General features: G+C 42.2%; 1 protein-coding gene across 2 annotated transcripts in view; it reads left to right on the plus strand.

Moving 5' to 3' along the window:
- Window positions 1-14,968, plus strand: part of HK2 (hexokinase 2) — a 123,048-nt gene extending 108,080 nt beyond the window's left edge. For both annotated transcript variants that reach the window (XM_076000917.1, XM_076000918.1), the window contains 4 exons: window positions 9,309-9,555; window positions 10,016-10,100; window positions 10,782-10,823; window positions 14,650-14,968. In XM_076000917.1, the coding sequence (XP_075857032.1) occupies window positions 9,309-9,555; window positions 10,016-10,100; window positions 10,782-10,823; window positions 14,650-14,663 (388 nt within the window). In that variant the 3' untranslated portion in view covers window positions 14,664-14,968. The remainder of the gene's footprint in view (window positions 1-9,308; window positions 9,556-10,015; window positions 10,101-10,781; window positions 10,824-14,649) is intronic.
- Window positions 14,969-16,999: the final 2,031 nt, after the last annotated feature.

A 16,999-nucleotide genomic window follows, 5' to 3' on the forward strand; every position in this document is an offset into this window, starting at 1 on the left:
AAGGTTGCTTTAGCCCTGCCACTTCTCACTAGATGGGGGCAGGTGAGCAGAGACTCACCCCAATTTCAGCATTTATTAAGTATCAAATAGAACAAATATTTATTTCTATTATTAGAGCAACAGAAAAATGGTAGAAGCCTGTATTTTGACCAGGGGCCTGGAATCTACCACTTTGTGAATTAGCTGAACAGCCCCAGTCAAACGTGAGCCAGGCCAGAGCAGTGTAAGGTTTAAAGGAAACAAGGATACCACACAGGTTCTGTAAACTTGGCCTCCCAGGCTAACATGCAGTTAATGGACACTGGTGGGCATGCTTCTCGCTGATTTTGCATAGGAGCTAGGTTGGACAGTCAACTGAAGCTAATGGCAAAGCTTATTCTCCTTCTCCTCCTCCTTCTTTTACTTCTCCTTCTCCTTCTTCTGCTTCCTTCCTCCTCCTCCTCCTCATTTTTTTGAGACATCAGGGTCTCCCTCTGTTGCCCAGGCTGGAGTGCAGTGGTGTCATCACAGCTCACTGCAGCCTCAAACTTCTGGGCTCAAGGGATCCTCCTGCCTCAGCCTCCCTCACAGCTGGGACTACAGGCACAGGCCATGACAGACAGCTAATTTTTTCTTAATTTTTAGAGACAGGGTCTTGCCTTTTTGCTCAGGCTGGCCCTGAACTCCTGGCCTCCCAAAGTGCTAGGATTACAGGTGTGGGCCACTGCTGAGCCAAAGCTTCTTAATTATGGAATAAAAGCTAGCTCAAAATGCCTGGAGGCTTGAGCTAAATGGTGAGACTCTTGCTCTTAACTTCTCTGTGCTGGAGCTTGTTGACTTGGGGAGACCTCCCCAGAGAACAGACTGTTGGGGACTGCCTTTGGTGGCCCTCAGCTCTGGGAAATCAGTCAAGCAGGAAACCTGCAGGGTACACAGCTCAAAGGACCCACCTAGATTGTGATATTGCAGGATGTCAGCTTTTGCAGTCTGTACTTTTGACGTTTAATTTCCCCTTCCTTTTAGCTTGTGATTCTTTCTTGTCTTTCTAGTACACTTATTTAGCTACTATTATTCTTTGCCTATTTTGTCTTTTAAGCTTCAGTGTTTTAATCTTTCATATATTATATTATTTATTCTTACTGTTTATTCTGCTTCTTACTCTTTCTGCCATTTCATCTTATGGTCATGATAATGGCATAATTTTATTTTCAGTAAATAAAATTTACTCTCCTTACTAACTTATTTCCACATAATGTTTTATCTGGCTATGACCATAACTACATAAGGGGACAGAGAAGTGGGGCCACAAACGGGAGGATTGTGAAGAGGGCTCTTGGCAGAACAAAGAGGAAACCTTTCCTTCCCTCCACACCCCGGTCCCCTGGCCTTTTCACCAATCGGAACTAATTCATCTAGTTTCTTCACAGTTGGATTCCTTTCACCAAGAACCCTTGACTTTGTTATTCTGTAGATCCTGAGGCCGAGGAAAACGGTATCTACCGTCCACCAAAGAGGCCTCTGAACTACTGGAACTTCTGGCAGCATCCTGCCACCTCGCGGGCGGCGGGAAGAGGGGGTGCCCGAGAAGCGTCCCCAGGGCTGTGGAAGGGGGTCTGGCGGGACTGCAGCAGTCACAGCTGGCAATTAGTGGAGGTAATCATGTTTGTAATCCTTGAGCTGATGGTATAGCAAGACTGTGAATTTGTTTATAATTACAGCTGGCGAGAGAGTTCTTACCCGAAGGCGATGAGACAGAACGCCGCAGGAGGACTCCCGCGCAGGGACGGCACGGGATGGGTCCTGTGTGGCCGCGTGTCTACCGGGCGGCGATGAGGTGACCCTGCTGCGGCCTGTTGGGTGACCCCGCTTGTCCCACCCTAAGTGAGGGTTTCCTCTGAAGGACGGAATCAAACCCCGCATCAACTTTTGGGGAAGTCAGGCCCTCACATGGAAAAGGGGACGGGAGTGGTCCCCGGGCCGGCAGCAGAGGGAGCTCCCAGCTGTCCCCGGGTCTTGACCCGCATGTGAGGTCTGGCGTGAGGTGAGGCTGGGAGGCAGCCCCGAGGGGGGCGGGCTTCAGGTGACCATGGAGGGACGGGACTCTGTAAACCAGATTACCCAGCTTTATGACATTCCCTGTTGTCGTTTCCCCCAGATATCTCCCGAGACCTTAGTAAAATGCTGTTTAAATGATTTCTCTGGCCAAGCGTGGTGGCGCACGCCTGTGGTCGCGGCTACTCTGGAGGCTGAGGCAGGAAGATCCCTTGAGCCCAGGAGTTCGAGGCTGCAGTGAGCTGTGTGTGATCCAGACACTGCATTCTAGCTTGCTCTGCAGGGTGAGACCCTGTTAAAAAAAAAAAAAAAAAAGTTTTCCTCTGTGACTCAGTTGTGGTATTGAAGCTGTGTTTCTCAAAATAGATCTGTAGATGCTTTCTTGAGGGCGTGAGTGTTCTATGAGAATTTTCAAATTTTGTGGTTTTGATTTGAAGGTAGTCTTAAAGAAATTACATTGAAATGTTTTACTACACTATTTTAGTGCTCAACACTGAGTTTGGTGCCAACTGAAGAACAAATAACGTCGTGGCATGATATGGGAGTACATACAGATTTTGAAGTTAGTTTGAATAGAGCAAGGTGGTGGAAAAATTGTTCAGTTTTATGGCCCAAGGTAGGAAGGGTGTCCTCAATTCAAAAGACCCTCTATCGTAGCTGTGGCATATTATGTCCAGAGCAGAGTTATTGTGAGACATACCAACTTGAACTGTTGTTCACTAGCAGCAAAGAAACAATAAGTACTTTTTATTCAGTAGTATTTTTAATGTTAATCTTCAGTATTGTTTATTATTATTATGTATTTATTGGGATGTACTATTAAATCTATCGACCCCTCAAACTAATGGATCAGTAATTAAAACAAGCTTATTACTAAAAAGGATAAATGCTATGATGACATGAAGAAAGACTTAAGTGATGGCTCCAATATTGTTCAAAAGTCAAAAGAATCAAGTGGACATAAAGTGAAGTATGAAATATACAAATAGTAGCTCTATTAAACCCAACATCAGCAATTTAGTTCCAGCAGAACATCATTCGTCACATTGATGTTTTCAATTTGAACTCTAGTGGTTTTATATGTTTGTTTGTTTTTAATTTGCAGCTTTGCTTGAGTTTTAAAGTAATTTAAGAGTTACATGTATGGGAAATTTATATCTACATTTATATTTGTTCATTTTAAAGTAACAATAATAGTGTTGATCAACAGCAGGATTTTATGCACATTTTTTCTTTTAAATATTATTCAAGCCTAGGAAATCTATTATAGAGAATTAATGACTAGTTCTTATGTCTACTCTTGCTGTCTCAGGCTAAAGGGGTCGCAGCACCTCTTAAGGCTGGGGTTGGGGTGACAGAGGCAATTAAAGAGAGACAGGGGAAGAAATTGGGGATGAGTTAAATATTTGTGAACCAATTCATCCTTTCCATGTGGATATTCCTCCTTAGTCACAACCTTTGTGAATTTTATTTTATTTTATTAAGGAAGCTGATTGTTTCCTAAGGCCTTGAAGGACACCTGAGTTCTAAGACAATCAGGAGAGAGTTCTGTTGGTGAAACCAAATCGAGTAAAAGTGGATATTGAGGTAGGCATAGAAAACTAGAAATTTAGGTTCATAGAGATGAGATGAAACGTATGTATGTCTCTGACAGGGTCAGGGAGAATGTGTTGAACAGGGAGACCATTGTATAGTAACACAGCTGCACTATCACTGCACTACTGCATCCAGAAGAGTCCATTCCACAGTATCTGCGGTACATTGTGTGTGTATGTGTGTGCGTGTGCACCAGTGTACTCGCGGTGAAGGTCCCCAGAAATTTGCCTACAGGTGTGTGTGTGAGCTGGGAGATGGGCTGTCTTATGAATGCGAGACCTCTTTTCCCAAAAGGGTTTGTTCCGAGGCTTCCTTTCAGGTGTAAGTTCAGATGTATTCTGGGGTTTCCTTGAGGTTGGAGAAAAGATCCCATGACTGCTTTTCAAAACTGTTCCTTTCCATTACAATCAAGTTTTGGAGTGATTCATGGTGCTAGTGGAAGGCCACACTCCTTCCACCACTTCTTTCACTGTTTATTTCTGTTCTGGGTCTTGGTTGTTGTACGCAAGTGAATCGCATGGAGAACTAGGTCTTGGTCAGAGTTTATCTGGGAAGGGTGAAAGACAAGGTGAATCCACATAGATGATGTCATCGGAGAGAGAACGCTTGGGATTATTGGCATTTGTGACTCAGAGAGCCACTTTCCAATATTTGGGAGATCTAACATTTATGTAGAAGAGGGCATCTGCTTTCTCCACTGCTTGGTGCTGATCAGTGTAAGACTTGGTGTGCCAGAGGATGACTGACTGATGCCGTGAGCTGCCTGTAGTTCCTCTGTGCACTGGTCAGCTGCTGGGTGGTAGTTCCCCCATACACAGAAATGTACTGTGGATACTGTGGAGTGGATTCTTCTGGATGCAGTAGTGGGGTGACCGTGCAGCTGTGTTATCTGTGCAATGGTTTACCTGTTCAACACATTCTCCCTGACCCTATCAGGGAGTGATGGGTGGAAGACAGGTGAACTAGAAAATAGAGAGGCTTTCAGTAATACCCTCTAGAATAAGAATACAAGGTAGGATCTGAGGTTTTCCTATTCTGTGTTCTTATGACAACCTACAGTTTTCTTTTGTTACCTGTAATAGTTTGTCATGACATATTTGTATATGTCGTATTGTATATTTATTTAGTTAATGTCTGTCATATATATTTTAAGCTATATAAGGGTAGGGATTATAGCTACTTTTACTTAATGGTGAATCCCAGTGGCTGGTAAAGTGCCTGAGAGAGAGTAGGTTTTCAACAAATTCTTTAAGACTGACTGACTGCTTTTTCTAATTAGAAGGTTTAGTTATCCATTGCTGCATAACAAATTACTCCAAAACTTAGCAGCTTAAAACAACAAACATTTGTTATCTCACAGTTTCTGTGGGTCAAGAATTTGGAAGTAGATTATGGAGGTGGTTCTGGCTCAGGGTCCCTCATGAGATTGCCGTAAAGATGTTAGCCAGACTGCAGCCACCTGCAGGCTTGACTAGGGTTGGAGGATACACTTCTTGGATGGTTTGTTCACATGGCTGCTAGTAGGTTTCAGTTCCTTTGGGATTTTCCCTCCATTTAAAAAATTGATATGTAATTCATGTACCTTAAAATGTACCCCTTTAAATTACACAATTCAGTGGTATTTAATAATTTCACAAAGTTGTGCAACCATCACCTCTATCTAATTTCTAGAATATTTTCATCCCTCACCCCCCTAAAGAAATCCCTTATCTATTAGCACTTACTTACCATTCTTCCTTCTTCTCAGGCCCTGGCAACCACCAGTCTTCTTTCTGTCTCTATGGATTTGCCCAATCTGGACATTTCACATAAATGGAATCATATAATATGTGGCCTTTTTGTCTGGCTCCTTTCTCTATATTGTCAAGGTTCATCCATGATGCAGCATATCAGTACTTCACTCCTTTCTATTTCTACAAATAATATTTCATTGTATGGAGAGACCGCAGTTTGTTTATTCATTCATTAGTTGATGAACATTTGGATTGTTTCCACTTTTGTGTGTGGATTTTTTTGGCCTTTATCGTCCTATTTCTCTGCCTTTTTGCCACTGAAATTTGAAGACACTAAAACATGATTCCCTTTCTAACACCTCTTAGTGCCTTTGTCAGGCACTAAGCTCATAGTCAGGAAGTCCTGTCTGGTCTAAATAAACTCTTGGTTAGTCATGGTAAAACCATGACTTTTTTTTTGACACTGAAATACATTTTATTAATAAAGAATGTTGAGATAAGCATATCAATTTAAATATAAAAATGTCTGTAAATGTGACAATCATTACACTAAAACAGATGACAGTCTTATTCAGTTATTTTAGTTTATTGACCATTTAATTAATATTTCTTCTATTTATTCCTCCTTTACCTCCCATTGCATGGCTCACACCTCTCTGTCTGTTAAACTGACGACCACGGACACCTTGTCTCAATGTTGTCTGAAGTCTTACTCGTCTGAAAGACTTTGGCTGACTACTGCTAGTATCTACAGAGGTGCTGGAAGGATGATCCTGGCTGGTAGAAGGGAGATCTGACTCATCAGATACCTGAACAGGCTCTTCTTCCTGCTGGCTGTCAATATCTAGGCCTGCTCTGAGCTAATACCTTCGGATTCTGCCTCCACAAATACTTCATCTTCCATCATCACCTGTTGCTGTTTCATTTGTTGTAGATAAAGTGCCAGTGGATGTTTGCACCATTGGAACAGACTGAGAGGCATGCTCTGAAGCATCAGAGGTGGTACTCTCAGTAAACATAGTCACTGGGGTTGCTACTTGTAGAGGAGTAGTGGGAACACTCCGGCCACCTGACTCTTCTTCATGTGCTGGGAAGAGGGGTGTTTCATACATTCCTAAACCTCCTTGAGAAGCAAGCTGGCCAAGCTCAGAATGACTAGAACTTATCTGTGGGGCTGGGTCAAGTGGTAAAACATTCAAGTGATTAGAAGAAAAAGAGGCACTGGGGGAAGAAAAGGGAGGGAAAAAGGAGGAAAGGCAGGGAAAATATGAATAACTGAGAGATAATTGGGAAGAAAAGGGGGTTGAAGAGAGAATCCTCCAAAAGCCAACTTGACTCAGTCTTCCAGCTCCCAGTGGGGTCAATTTTTATCATGTTAACTCAGAATTTAGGCCAACTTTGGGCGTAAGTACTTTGAGATTGCTGGAATGTTGCTCCTGTGAAGTGTTCTAGTGCAGTGGGACACAAGAATCTGGCCATGTTTTTACGAGTTTTATGTGGAGCTTTCCCCATGCAAGGGTTCACAAATGTAATCTGAAGAGGACTCAGGACTGAGACCCTAACACAGGCTCTGATCAAATTTTCAGTAACTTGTACCCATTTCTGAAGATTTTAATTACAGGGTAAGACTCTTATTCTGCTATAGTGGAGCCTCTCTCTGCTAATTCAGTGTTGGGGCTCAGAACATGACACTCCAAAGTTTGGCATCTTGGCATGCTGAGTACTTTGAACTGAAGAAAACTGGAAAGGCCTTAGAGTCAAGGTCTTTCTAATCTTTTGTCCTCCTGTCTCCTGCTTCTCCTTGGAACGACTCATAGAAACTGTTAGGGTGTGAAGTCCATACTCGGGGGTGGGGGAGAAAGAATTCTCAGACAATGAATAGGATATATAGAAGTAAAAGTTTATCTTCCTGAGAAAGAAAGAAAGAAGGAAACAGAGATAGAGACAGAGAAGGAAAGAAAGAATGGCTGCGACACACAGTGGGAGGAAAGAAATGATGGACTGAGAGGAAAGTTGCTTGGCACTTTTAAAGCGTAGAAATGGCTTTTTTCCCCTCTGCTTCAGGGGACTGATAACAAAAGCAGCTGTGAAGCTGCTGTGCTGGATTTTTCCCTCATGTAGCAGATTGATAGCAGAAATTAGTTTCTTCTTTCTTCTTGATAGCAGGAGGCATCTGGTACTGTCTCTTCTTGAGGAAGTTGGGGAAGTTCGCTGTCTTACCATTCCCTCAGGAACTTTTTCAAGGCTGAAAAAGAATTTAGAGATAGCAAGTTAGGCCATATGTGTTTTAATTAAACAAAGGGTAGTTGTGTTGAGTTTATTTCTCTTATTTTCTGTTTGATAGTTTCTTTTCCTCTTAGATGGGTTATTAGTAAGACCACTTTTCAGAAACCACAATTCCTCTTCCCCAAAGCAGGTTATAAAAACCATGGGTCTTTGGGTCTTCATTTTTGAACACTCTCAAGTCATATAAAGCTTTGATTTTAAAAAGTTGTGATGCTTTTCTCTTGCTAACCTGTCTTTTGTTATAGTAGTATTGCCTGTGACTCTTACAGTGGGTGAGAAAAGGTATCACACCTCTCTGTCTACACCAGTTTACTATATAATTTTGGAACTGAGTGATTTCAGATGTCATCTAATTCAAGTCATCTCTTGGCTTTGACCACAATAAATCTGTGCATCAATTTCCTAAATTGTAAAACAAGGTTAAAATATTACTTACCTCAATAAGGTAGTATGAAAATTACATAAGTTAATGTGACTTACATAAATTTAAAGCACTTTGAACCATGCAGATAGTAAATGCTCAAAAATCGTGAAATATTATTATAACAATTGTCTTACATTAAACCTGTTATTGCAAATGTCAACTGTTCCTCTCTATCAGCAGATCTCAAAGTGTGGTAGGGGGACCCATGGGAGTGGGGATGGGGATTTCCTGGAGACCCTTTTTAGGGGTCTGTGAGGTCAAAACTATTTTCTTTCTAATACTGATGGGTTACTTCCCTTTTTCATTCTTATTCTCTCAAGTGTTGTTCTTCAGAGCTGTGTGAAAAGTGATAACGTGAACACACACAGATAAAGAATCCAGTTCCCTCTATCAAGCCAGACATTAGAGACTTTTTCCACTAAATGTTTTAATATAAAAAGTTACTTGTTATAAAAACGTTAACATGTAATAGTTATTTTAAATCAACATTTTCAAACTTTGTTTTAATTTTAATACAATAAATATTGATATACCCTATAGAAACAAAAGCTCGTTGGTGTCATCATCTTCAATCATTTTTAAGACTGTAAAGGGATCCTGAGGGCAAAGTTTGAGAACCAATGCTCTGAAGCAATCCGTGTCTGAACAAAAGTGTACACCTCGTGACTGCCACAGCGTCAACCTTTCAGGCTCCACGCCTTTTTCTTGTGGTTCCCTCTGCCTGGGCTGAACTTCTTCCATCTCTGCCTACCAAAAATCGTACCCCTCCTTTGAGAATATCCGGAACTGGTTCGCCTAGAAGCTGGTCCAGATCTCGCACCCTCCTGGGCACCCTCTTCCTGGATGCTGGGCCCTCGCAGGAACGCCCAGGCCTTCCTCGGACACGGACACGGACACGTGCCCTTCTCGGCCCTAGGTTAACACTCAGCGTCGACTGAGACTCTCTTGCGGGCAGGGTGTAGGTTTTTCCAGACCGGGGCGCTCCTCCCATCGCCAGCCCGGCAGTGCCACCACACGCGCTGATAAAGTAGTGACTGGTCTCAACTAGGCCAGAGGGGCTGCAAGAACCACAGCGTCAACTAGAGCCCAGCGGCTGCTAGGTGCGGCAGAAGAGACAGAGCCCTGTCCCCGCCTGCAGGGCTTCCCGGGAGCTCCCCGCCACGTAGGGGCGGAGCCACGCGCCAAAGGGCGTGGCCTCCAGCTCGCGCGGGAAAGGGGCCTGCGCCGCCTGCGCGCGCACAGTCGGCGGCCGCGCGCAGCACGCTGAGGGCCGGGATGGCGGCGGCGGCAGCTGGCAGCGGGACTCCCCGGGAGGAGGAAGGAGCTGGTGGAGAGGCAGCGACTCCGCAGCCCCAAGCCCCGACTAGTGCGCCTGGGGCTCGTCTCTCGAGGCTGCCTCTGGCGCGAGTGAAAGCCTTGGTGAAGGCGGACCCCGACGTGACGCTGGCAGGACAGGAAGCCATCTTTATCCTGGCGCGAGCGGCGGTGCGACAGGAGCACGAGGGCGGGCGGGGGAGTGTGGCGAGGGCGGGGCTTGGCGGCGGCCTGGGCGGGATTCTGAGACGCCAGTGTAGACCCGGCTGCGGGAGGAGGATCTGGAACCTGCAGGAGTTGTATTGGTTTGTCAACACACCTGACTCTTGTTAAGGGCCCGGGCAACGACCTTAATTTTCATTTCCAGTGTCTAACACAGAACTTGTAGGAGTCTCTAGTGAGTGAGTGGTGTTGATTTAAAAGTAAGGGAAGAGGGACGTGCCATTCTGGTGTACTGGAGGAGAGGGTAGCCAAGTCGACCTTCTTGAAGTCCAGGACCACCTTAGCTTCCAGAACATCCCCATGCGCCTGAGCCTCCCTTTTCCCTCCCTCCCCTGACTCACAAACCAAAGTGCCCACGTCCTCAGTGTGCTATAACACCTTGCAAGAACTCTGCTTGTTTGCTTCACAGGAACTGTTTGTGGAGACCATTGCAAAAGATGCCTACTGCTGTGCTCAACAAGGAAAGAGGAAAACCCTCCAGAGGAGAGATTTGGGTAGAGTGGCACTGTGGTGTCTGGGGGCAGCCAAGGGAGGGAGGGCTGGGCAAGGCTTCCCCTTTCCCTCTGGTCTGAGAGGTGCCACCGGGTCTCCCCCTGTGATGTTTTGTATTGGGTTGCCACAATGTCAGAAAGCCCTACCTTTAGAGTCTCTATGCTTTGGGGGCAGGAGGGGTGAGTGGTGGAGCAGAGGCTGAAAGGTGTGTGGGGGTTGCCAAAGCTGACCCTTCATACCTTCTGCCATATTGTACCAGAAAAAGACATTTCTTTTTTACTTAGCAAATGGGGGTTGGATTTCTGACTATTGTCTGGCTGGTAACCCTCACAAACTTTCACATACTGTATTCTCACACTCCCTGTTATGTTGCTATACTCTTCTCTGATGACTTTTAGAGCAAAGAGAATAAATAAATTTAGGAGTAAGCCAGGGTTGTCAGAGGGTTCCATCCTCCCTGCCCTCCTGTTGAATAGTATTTGCCTAGGCTTTTCTTGCTCTAGTAGAGAGGCCAGTGAGAGTTGGTGGTGGAGTCCAAATGGATCACAAGACAGCAAGGGTCTCATTTTATAAATCCCTCATTTGTGTAAAGCCTCATGCCTTCACTGTGTGGGTTGTGCTGTTTGTGAACTGATATCTGTATAACCGGAGTTAGTCAGGTATTCCGTTACCTTTTGTTTCAGATAATGCAATAGAAGCAGTGGATGAATTTGCTTTTCTGGAAGGTGAGTTCTCTATCAGTCAGCAATCATTTCCACCTGTATTTTTCATGTTAATGATGTGAGTTCAAAACCTTATAAAATGAATGTCTGGTTCTTTCTTGTGTAGGAATAATTCTTTCTCCCTACTTGTTATTAGGATAGGAAAAACTAACTTGCTAAGCCTACTGAGGTTGAGTTTCCTTCCTTGGGGAATTAGAATTTCATTTGGAAAATTGCTAACCATAAAGCAACGGGAAGGGCTGTAAAGACCCTAGTGGCATTAGATAGATTCAAAAGTTTGATTCCTACTTTGGTTTCCATCCCTAAATAAAAATCATGCCTCATTATCATAATGTTAGAGGTCAGAAGCAATTGCCAGCATTTAAAGGGTCACCTGTTGTTCCTTTTTCTTCAACATTCTGTGTAAAGTGATGATTTTTTTGCAGTGAGATTCTGTACTTGCCTGTATATTTGTTCTTAGGAGTCAGGGATTAACTTGTGTACTACATTTTGTCATCGAGATAGCAAGTATTTGAAATACCTCTCTCAGAGGTATTAGCTACCTTCTCTCAGAGCTACTTCTACTTAATTCTTAAATCTGATCAGCTTACTCTTCACTACACATACAGTCATGTGCTGCATAATGAGTTTTTGGTCAGCTACTGACTGAATAGATGATGGTGGTTCCTTAAGATTATAATGGAACTGAAAAATTCCTGTTGCCCTTGCCAAGTGACGGAGCCATCTTAATTAACATCACAGTGAAATGGATTAGTTTTTCTGTATTTAGATACACAAATGCTTACCATTGTGTTCCATTTGCCTACAGTATTCAGTACAGTAACATGCTATGCAGGTTTGTAGCCTAGGATCAATAGGCTACACTATATAGCCTAGGTGTGAAGTAGGCTGTACCATCTGGGTGCACTATAATGTTCGCACAATGGCGAAATCACCTAAAGATGTGACACATTTCTCAGAATGTATCCCTGTGGCTAAGTGACACATGACTATATTTTGATTGGATAGCTTTTCAGAAGCCATGTGCCCCCAATTCATTTTCACCTTTACCCTGCCAGGGTGTTCTGATTACCTCCTTCAAGCCTCATTACCTTCAGAAATCTTTTTTCGATTTATTCCACTCTTTTTCACTCCTTTGTTCTGCATCTCCATATCAACCTAGGCCCCTGGTCCTTTGATATATATTTCTTAAATGTCTTATTAGATACATTCCCATGGCGAACTTGATACCTAGATTATTGAATATTCTCTTAATTTATAGATCTTTCTTTAGTCCCTGTTTCTGCTTGCTCATTTTTCTTAAAGATAACTTTTGTTGCCTACCTAAGTCATGCAGCTTCTTGTCACGGACTCCCTATAAGTTTTCCAGTCAAATATTTTTGGAGCCTACTTTACCTGTTCATTGTTAATTACCAGCTTTTCACAGAGATGAGTGATGTGATCAAATTTGTATTTTAAATACATAACACTGCTGCTCTGTGGAGAGTTCTTATGCAGTTTTCCAGTAGTCCCTGTGGATTCAATCTGTATTATATTATTTTCTACCTGGTAAAATAAATGTTCTTACATCTTAGATGTGCATGGCCTAAGTAGATAATTTTTTTTTCCCTTTTTTAAGCAAGGCAATACATATCCATGTTTAAAAACCAAATAGTTACCTAATGGCTTATAATAAAGTGAAGCTGCTGTCTGCCCACTGTTTTATTGCTGCTTCTTTTTAGCTTTTCTGGTGGTTACTTATATTTCTAACAAATGTGGTCATCCCTTGATTTATCAATGATAGACATTATGTATTGACTTCCTGTAGTGACAAATTAAAATTTGGCTAACTTACAGTATCCCATAAATTCATTCCCTCCTTTCTGATTTTTGGTAGTTGTATCACTAGTTTTAGTTTCTTTTTTATCTTTATAGTTTATATAACATACTAACATATCTTTTATTGTTGTTGTATCCAACTTTTAATGTATTTCTTGACTGCCCACTTTGAAAGGTATGACTATTAGTATGCCTGTCCCTTCCTTTCTCCCTTTTAGCTCATTTCTAGTTCTCAGTTAGTGTTGTTTATGCTAGTATTTTGATATTGTCAAGGCTGATAACATTTGTATGTTAGCATAATTAAATCTTCCATACTTTATCCCTGGTTGATTGTAGAAGTTGAAAACCAGTGTTATGAGTAGTCTTCCTCTACCTTCTGTCCCTTAATCCCTCATTCAGGCCCCCTCCCTGCAGATGACAGTCACTAATTTTTCTTGTGTAATCTTCTGGATGTTTTATGCAAATACATTTCTATGTGTGTGTGTATATATTCTTTTCTAAGTCTTATGAGGTATAATGCATATGTAAAGTGTGTGCTATAAATGTATAGTCAATAAATAATAGAATGAACACTCTTGTAACCACCACCTAGGCCAAGTGGTAGAATATTGTCAACTCCCAGAAGTCCCACATATGTTCCTTCTTTATCTATTCTCATCCCCTTTCCCTGTATACCGTGATGTTTTTGGTAATTACTTGATTTTCTTTATAGTTTACCACATGAGTATGCGTCTTGAAACACTAGGGTTTAGTTTTTTTTTTAAGTTTCTATAAATGGAACCAAGACATTTTTATTCATTGGTCAGCATCTGTCCCATGCTGATTTAATTTAATACATTTATGAGATTCATCTATGTGGTTGTGCATAGCTCTAGTTTGTTCATTATCTTTGCTTATATGGTAGTATTATCCAGGTCTTCTCCCCACCATCCCCCCAAATGCATTTTGGTCTCTCCTTTCACTGTGTAGACTTTCTTCAAATACTTGGTGATTTTCATTCTCTTAAGAATGAAAGAATAAGAAGGCTGTTTGGAAGGTGTGGATGGGTGGAGGGTGGTTGTGGCCTGGCAGCTTTACTTTAGGGTGAACAGAGGTGGGACCAGATGTCATGCTGGGAGTCCACAGGACCAGAATACGGAAGGCTTTAGTATGAGGAGCTGGCATTTTCAGAAGCTGCTTTAGTTCTCTCCAGATAGTCCATTTGATTCTTTAGAAGAAAGCCCTGTGACCTTTTTTCCAAGTTAGGTTTAAATACCTGTCTTCTGGTAGTGTTACAGGTAGGAAGAGTTGTGGGGAGATGACAACAGCTGTTCTCATACACACCCATGGATCATTAACCCTGTTTTTGTCTTGGGTCTCTTTCTGTCATTCCTGGTGACTGAGTCTGGAGCCTCCCTATGGTTTTCCTGGACATACAGACCCCCCCTCCTTGGCTGCAGCCCCCCCTCTGTGTTCATTCTAAGCTGATTTTTACTCTGCTCTATTTATAAACATACTTCAGTCACATTTCTGTTATTCAGTTTTTTGTTGAAACCCCTTAACTGCTGCTGAGCCCCTATCCTTTGTTGTAGATTTATACCTTTTTAAACCCTTTTTCCTTTTGAATGGAATCTTGGGTTGGGGGGGATGCATACAAACTTGTGAGTTCAGTCCCTCGTCTGAAACTGGAACTTTCTAAAAAGATTATATGTTCTTTGCTTAGAGAATTTATTTTATATCACTCATCCTCCCTTTATATGGTCTTCACAGATGCTCATTGACAACAACTTCTTAGCTTTTCTCCTACCTTTAATTCTAACTCTCCAAATCAGCATGCTTAATTCCTAACTGCTCACCCTCTGTAATGACATGTTTTTTCCCAGGGATCTGTCAGATAGATATTCCTCAAAATTAGTATTTTGGTCTTAGAGAACTGCTGCCAATATCGAAGCCCCTTCTGCCTTCACTTTGTCCAGTTTGGTACACTAATCCAGAGGCACCTTGCTTTACTCACTGCTCTTTGTATATTTAGGTACTTTGGATTGATTGCTGGCCGGGCAGTTTTGTGAGTGTTCATCTGCATCCTCCAGCTCGTCCCTCTCTAGAGGCCTCAGCTTTGAAGAACAGAGTCTTTGCACTTACACTCTCCCTGTTCTACCTTCACCTATGCCAGGATGAGCAGAGATCTCATCTGGTAGCTTTTCTCTACAAGGTCTTCCACAACTTATATCTGTCTTCCATGTCTGGCCTGGTTGCAGCTGCTGCTGTTTGGAGCAGAGATGAAGAAAGTGTTCTGCATAAGTGGCTTACGGAAAAACGAGGACCAGAATAAAGGTCATTGGTCAACTTCAGTGTAATGTGTTTTATAATCTTGCCTTTGTTCTTACCCCTATGACTGGAGAGCCACCAGGCCCAGTCACAGGCATTCCTGATCTTCCCTGACAGCTGTTCTACACTGCAGTCCTTTCATTAATTTTGTTCTTCATTTTTCCACCACATCACGAGAAGGTGGTTTCAGAATTTACAGAATGCCACTGGTGCTTAGGCGTTCAAATAAATGTGGTCCTAGATTGAAAACCAGTTAAAATGTTTTAACAGATTGATTGATTGATTGAGACAGAGTTTCGCTTTGTTGCCCAGGCTAGAGTGAGTGCCATGGCATCAGCCTAGCTCACAGCAACCTCAAACTTGTGGGCTCAAGAAATTCTGCTGCCTCAGCCTCCCGAGTAGCTGGAACTGCAAGCATGCACCACCATGCCCGACTAATTTTTTCTCTATATATTAGTTGGCCAATTAATTTCTTTCTATTTATAGTAGAGACGGGGTCTTACTGTTGCTCAGGCTGTTTTCAAACTCCTAACTTCGAGCAATCTGCCCGCCTTGGCTTCCCAGAGCGCTAGGATTACAGGCATGAGCCACGGTGCCTGGCCTTAGCGATTTTAATTATTGAGGCATTGACATACCATACAGTTGACCACTTTAAAGTGTATAATTCAGTGGTATTTCATATGTTTACAGTTATATGCAATAATCATTACCATCAATTTTAGAACATTTTCATATGAATAGAATCATAATATGTTGTCTTTTGTTGTTTTTTTCATTTAATGTTTGGCTTTTTTCAGTTTTTTTTTAAGGTTTACCCAAATTGTGGCAAATTATATATAAAATTTAACCATTGTTATAATAAACATATAGTTTGGTGGCATTAAATACATTCACATTGTTGTGCAACCATCATCATCATCTATCTCCAGAACTTTTTTAAGTCTTCCCAAATTGAAACTTCATACCTATTAAACCGTAACTTCCCATTCCCCCACCCCCACCCACAGCCCCTCAATTTTGGTTTTGAGGAAAGATGTGGGTGACATATCAGGAAGGAGGCAGAGTACTTAGAAATTTGCCATTAAAGAAAGCAGCAGAAAGCCCCAGATAACGGTTTTTAAATATTTTGGGACTGTGAATCACTTTGAAGATAGGAAGGCCATGGGGTTTGTTTCTTAGAATGGTGCACAGATGCTCAGTCCTGTACCATTTTAAAAATACACTTTATTTTAGAATAATATTAGACTTACAGAAAAGTTGTAAAGGTACTGAATTCTCATCTACCCCCTACCTAGTTCACCCATTGTTAACGTCTTAACATTACCAGTTACGTTTGTCAAAACTAAGAAACTGACATTTATATTGACATATATACTAAATTCCAGTCTACTTGGATTTCACCAATTTTACCATTAATATCCCTTTTTTGTTTTAGGATCCAAACCAGGTTATTACATTGCATTTACTTGTCTCCACAGCCTCCTCTGGTCTGTTAAAGTTTCTCAGTCTTTCCTTATTTTTCACAACCTTAACAGCATTGAGTAGTACTGGCCAGGTGTTCTGTAAGTTTTTCTAACCTGGGTTTGTCTGTTTTTCTTGTGATTAGTCCCATAACTGCACAGAATTTCAGGTACTACACAGCCCCCAGAGGCCCTTCCGATAGGCTCCCATTGTTGCAAATGGGAATTTAAAAGGGCATGCTGGCCTTTTTTTCAAGATAAACTCAAATTTTCAGTTGCAGCTCATTAGAGGGGCATGGAATCAATGTGGTGTGTTGTCACCAGCGTTTAAAAATATAACATCAGAGCGTTGAGTTTAGTAAGGGTACTTTAATTTTTGTTTCATTTAGGTGTGTGTATGTATGAGGTCATTGTATAAAATGTATGTGTTAGGCAGATTTTTGGCCCCCATGACCTCCTTTTCCCTGGCGTTATGCCCTTGAATATGTTACATTATGTGGCAAAAGATGTTGCAGATACAATTAAAGTTACTAATCAATGGACTCTAAAGTAGATTATCCTAGATTGTCCATGCCGGCCCAGAGTAATCACATG

Source organism: Microcebus murinus, chromosome 3, assembly GCF_040939455.1.
Source record: "Microcebus murinus isolate Inina chromosome 3, M.murinus_Inina_mat1.0, whole genome shotgun sequence".
NCBI classification, from domain to species: Eukaryota; Metazoa; Chordata; class Mammalia; order Primates; family Cheirogaleidae; genus Microcebus; species Microcebus murinus.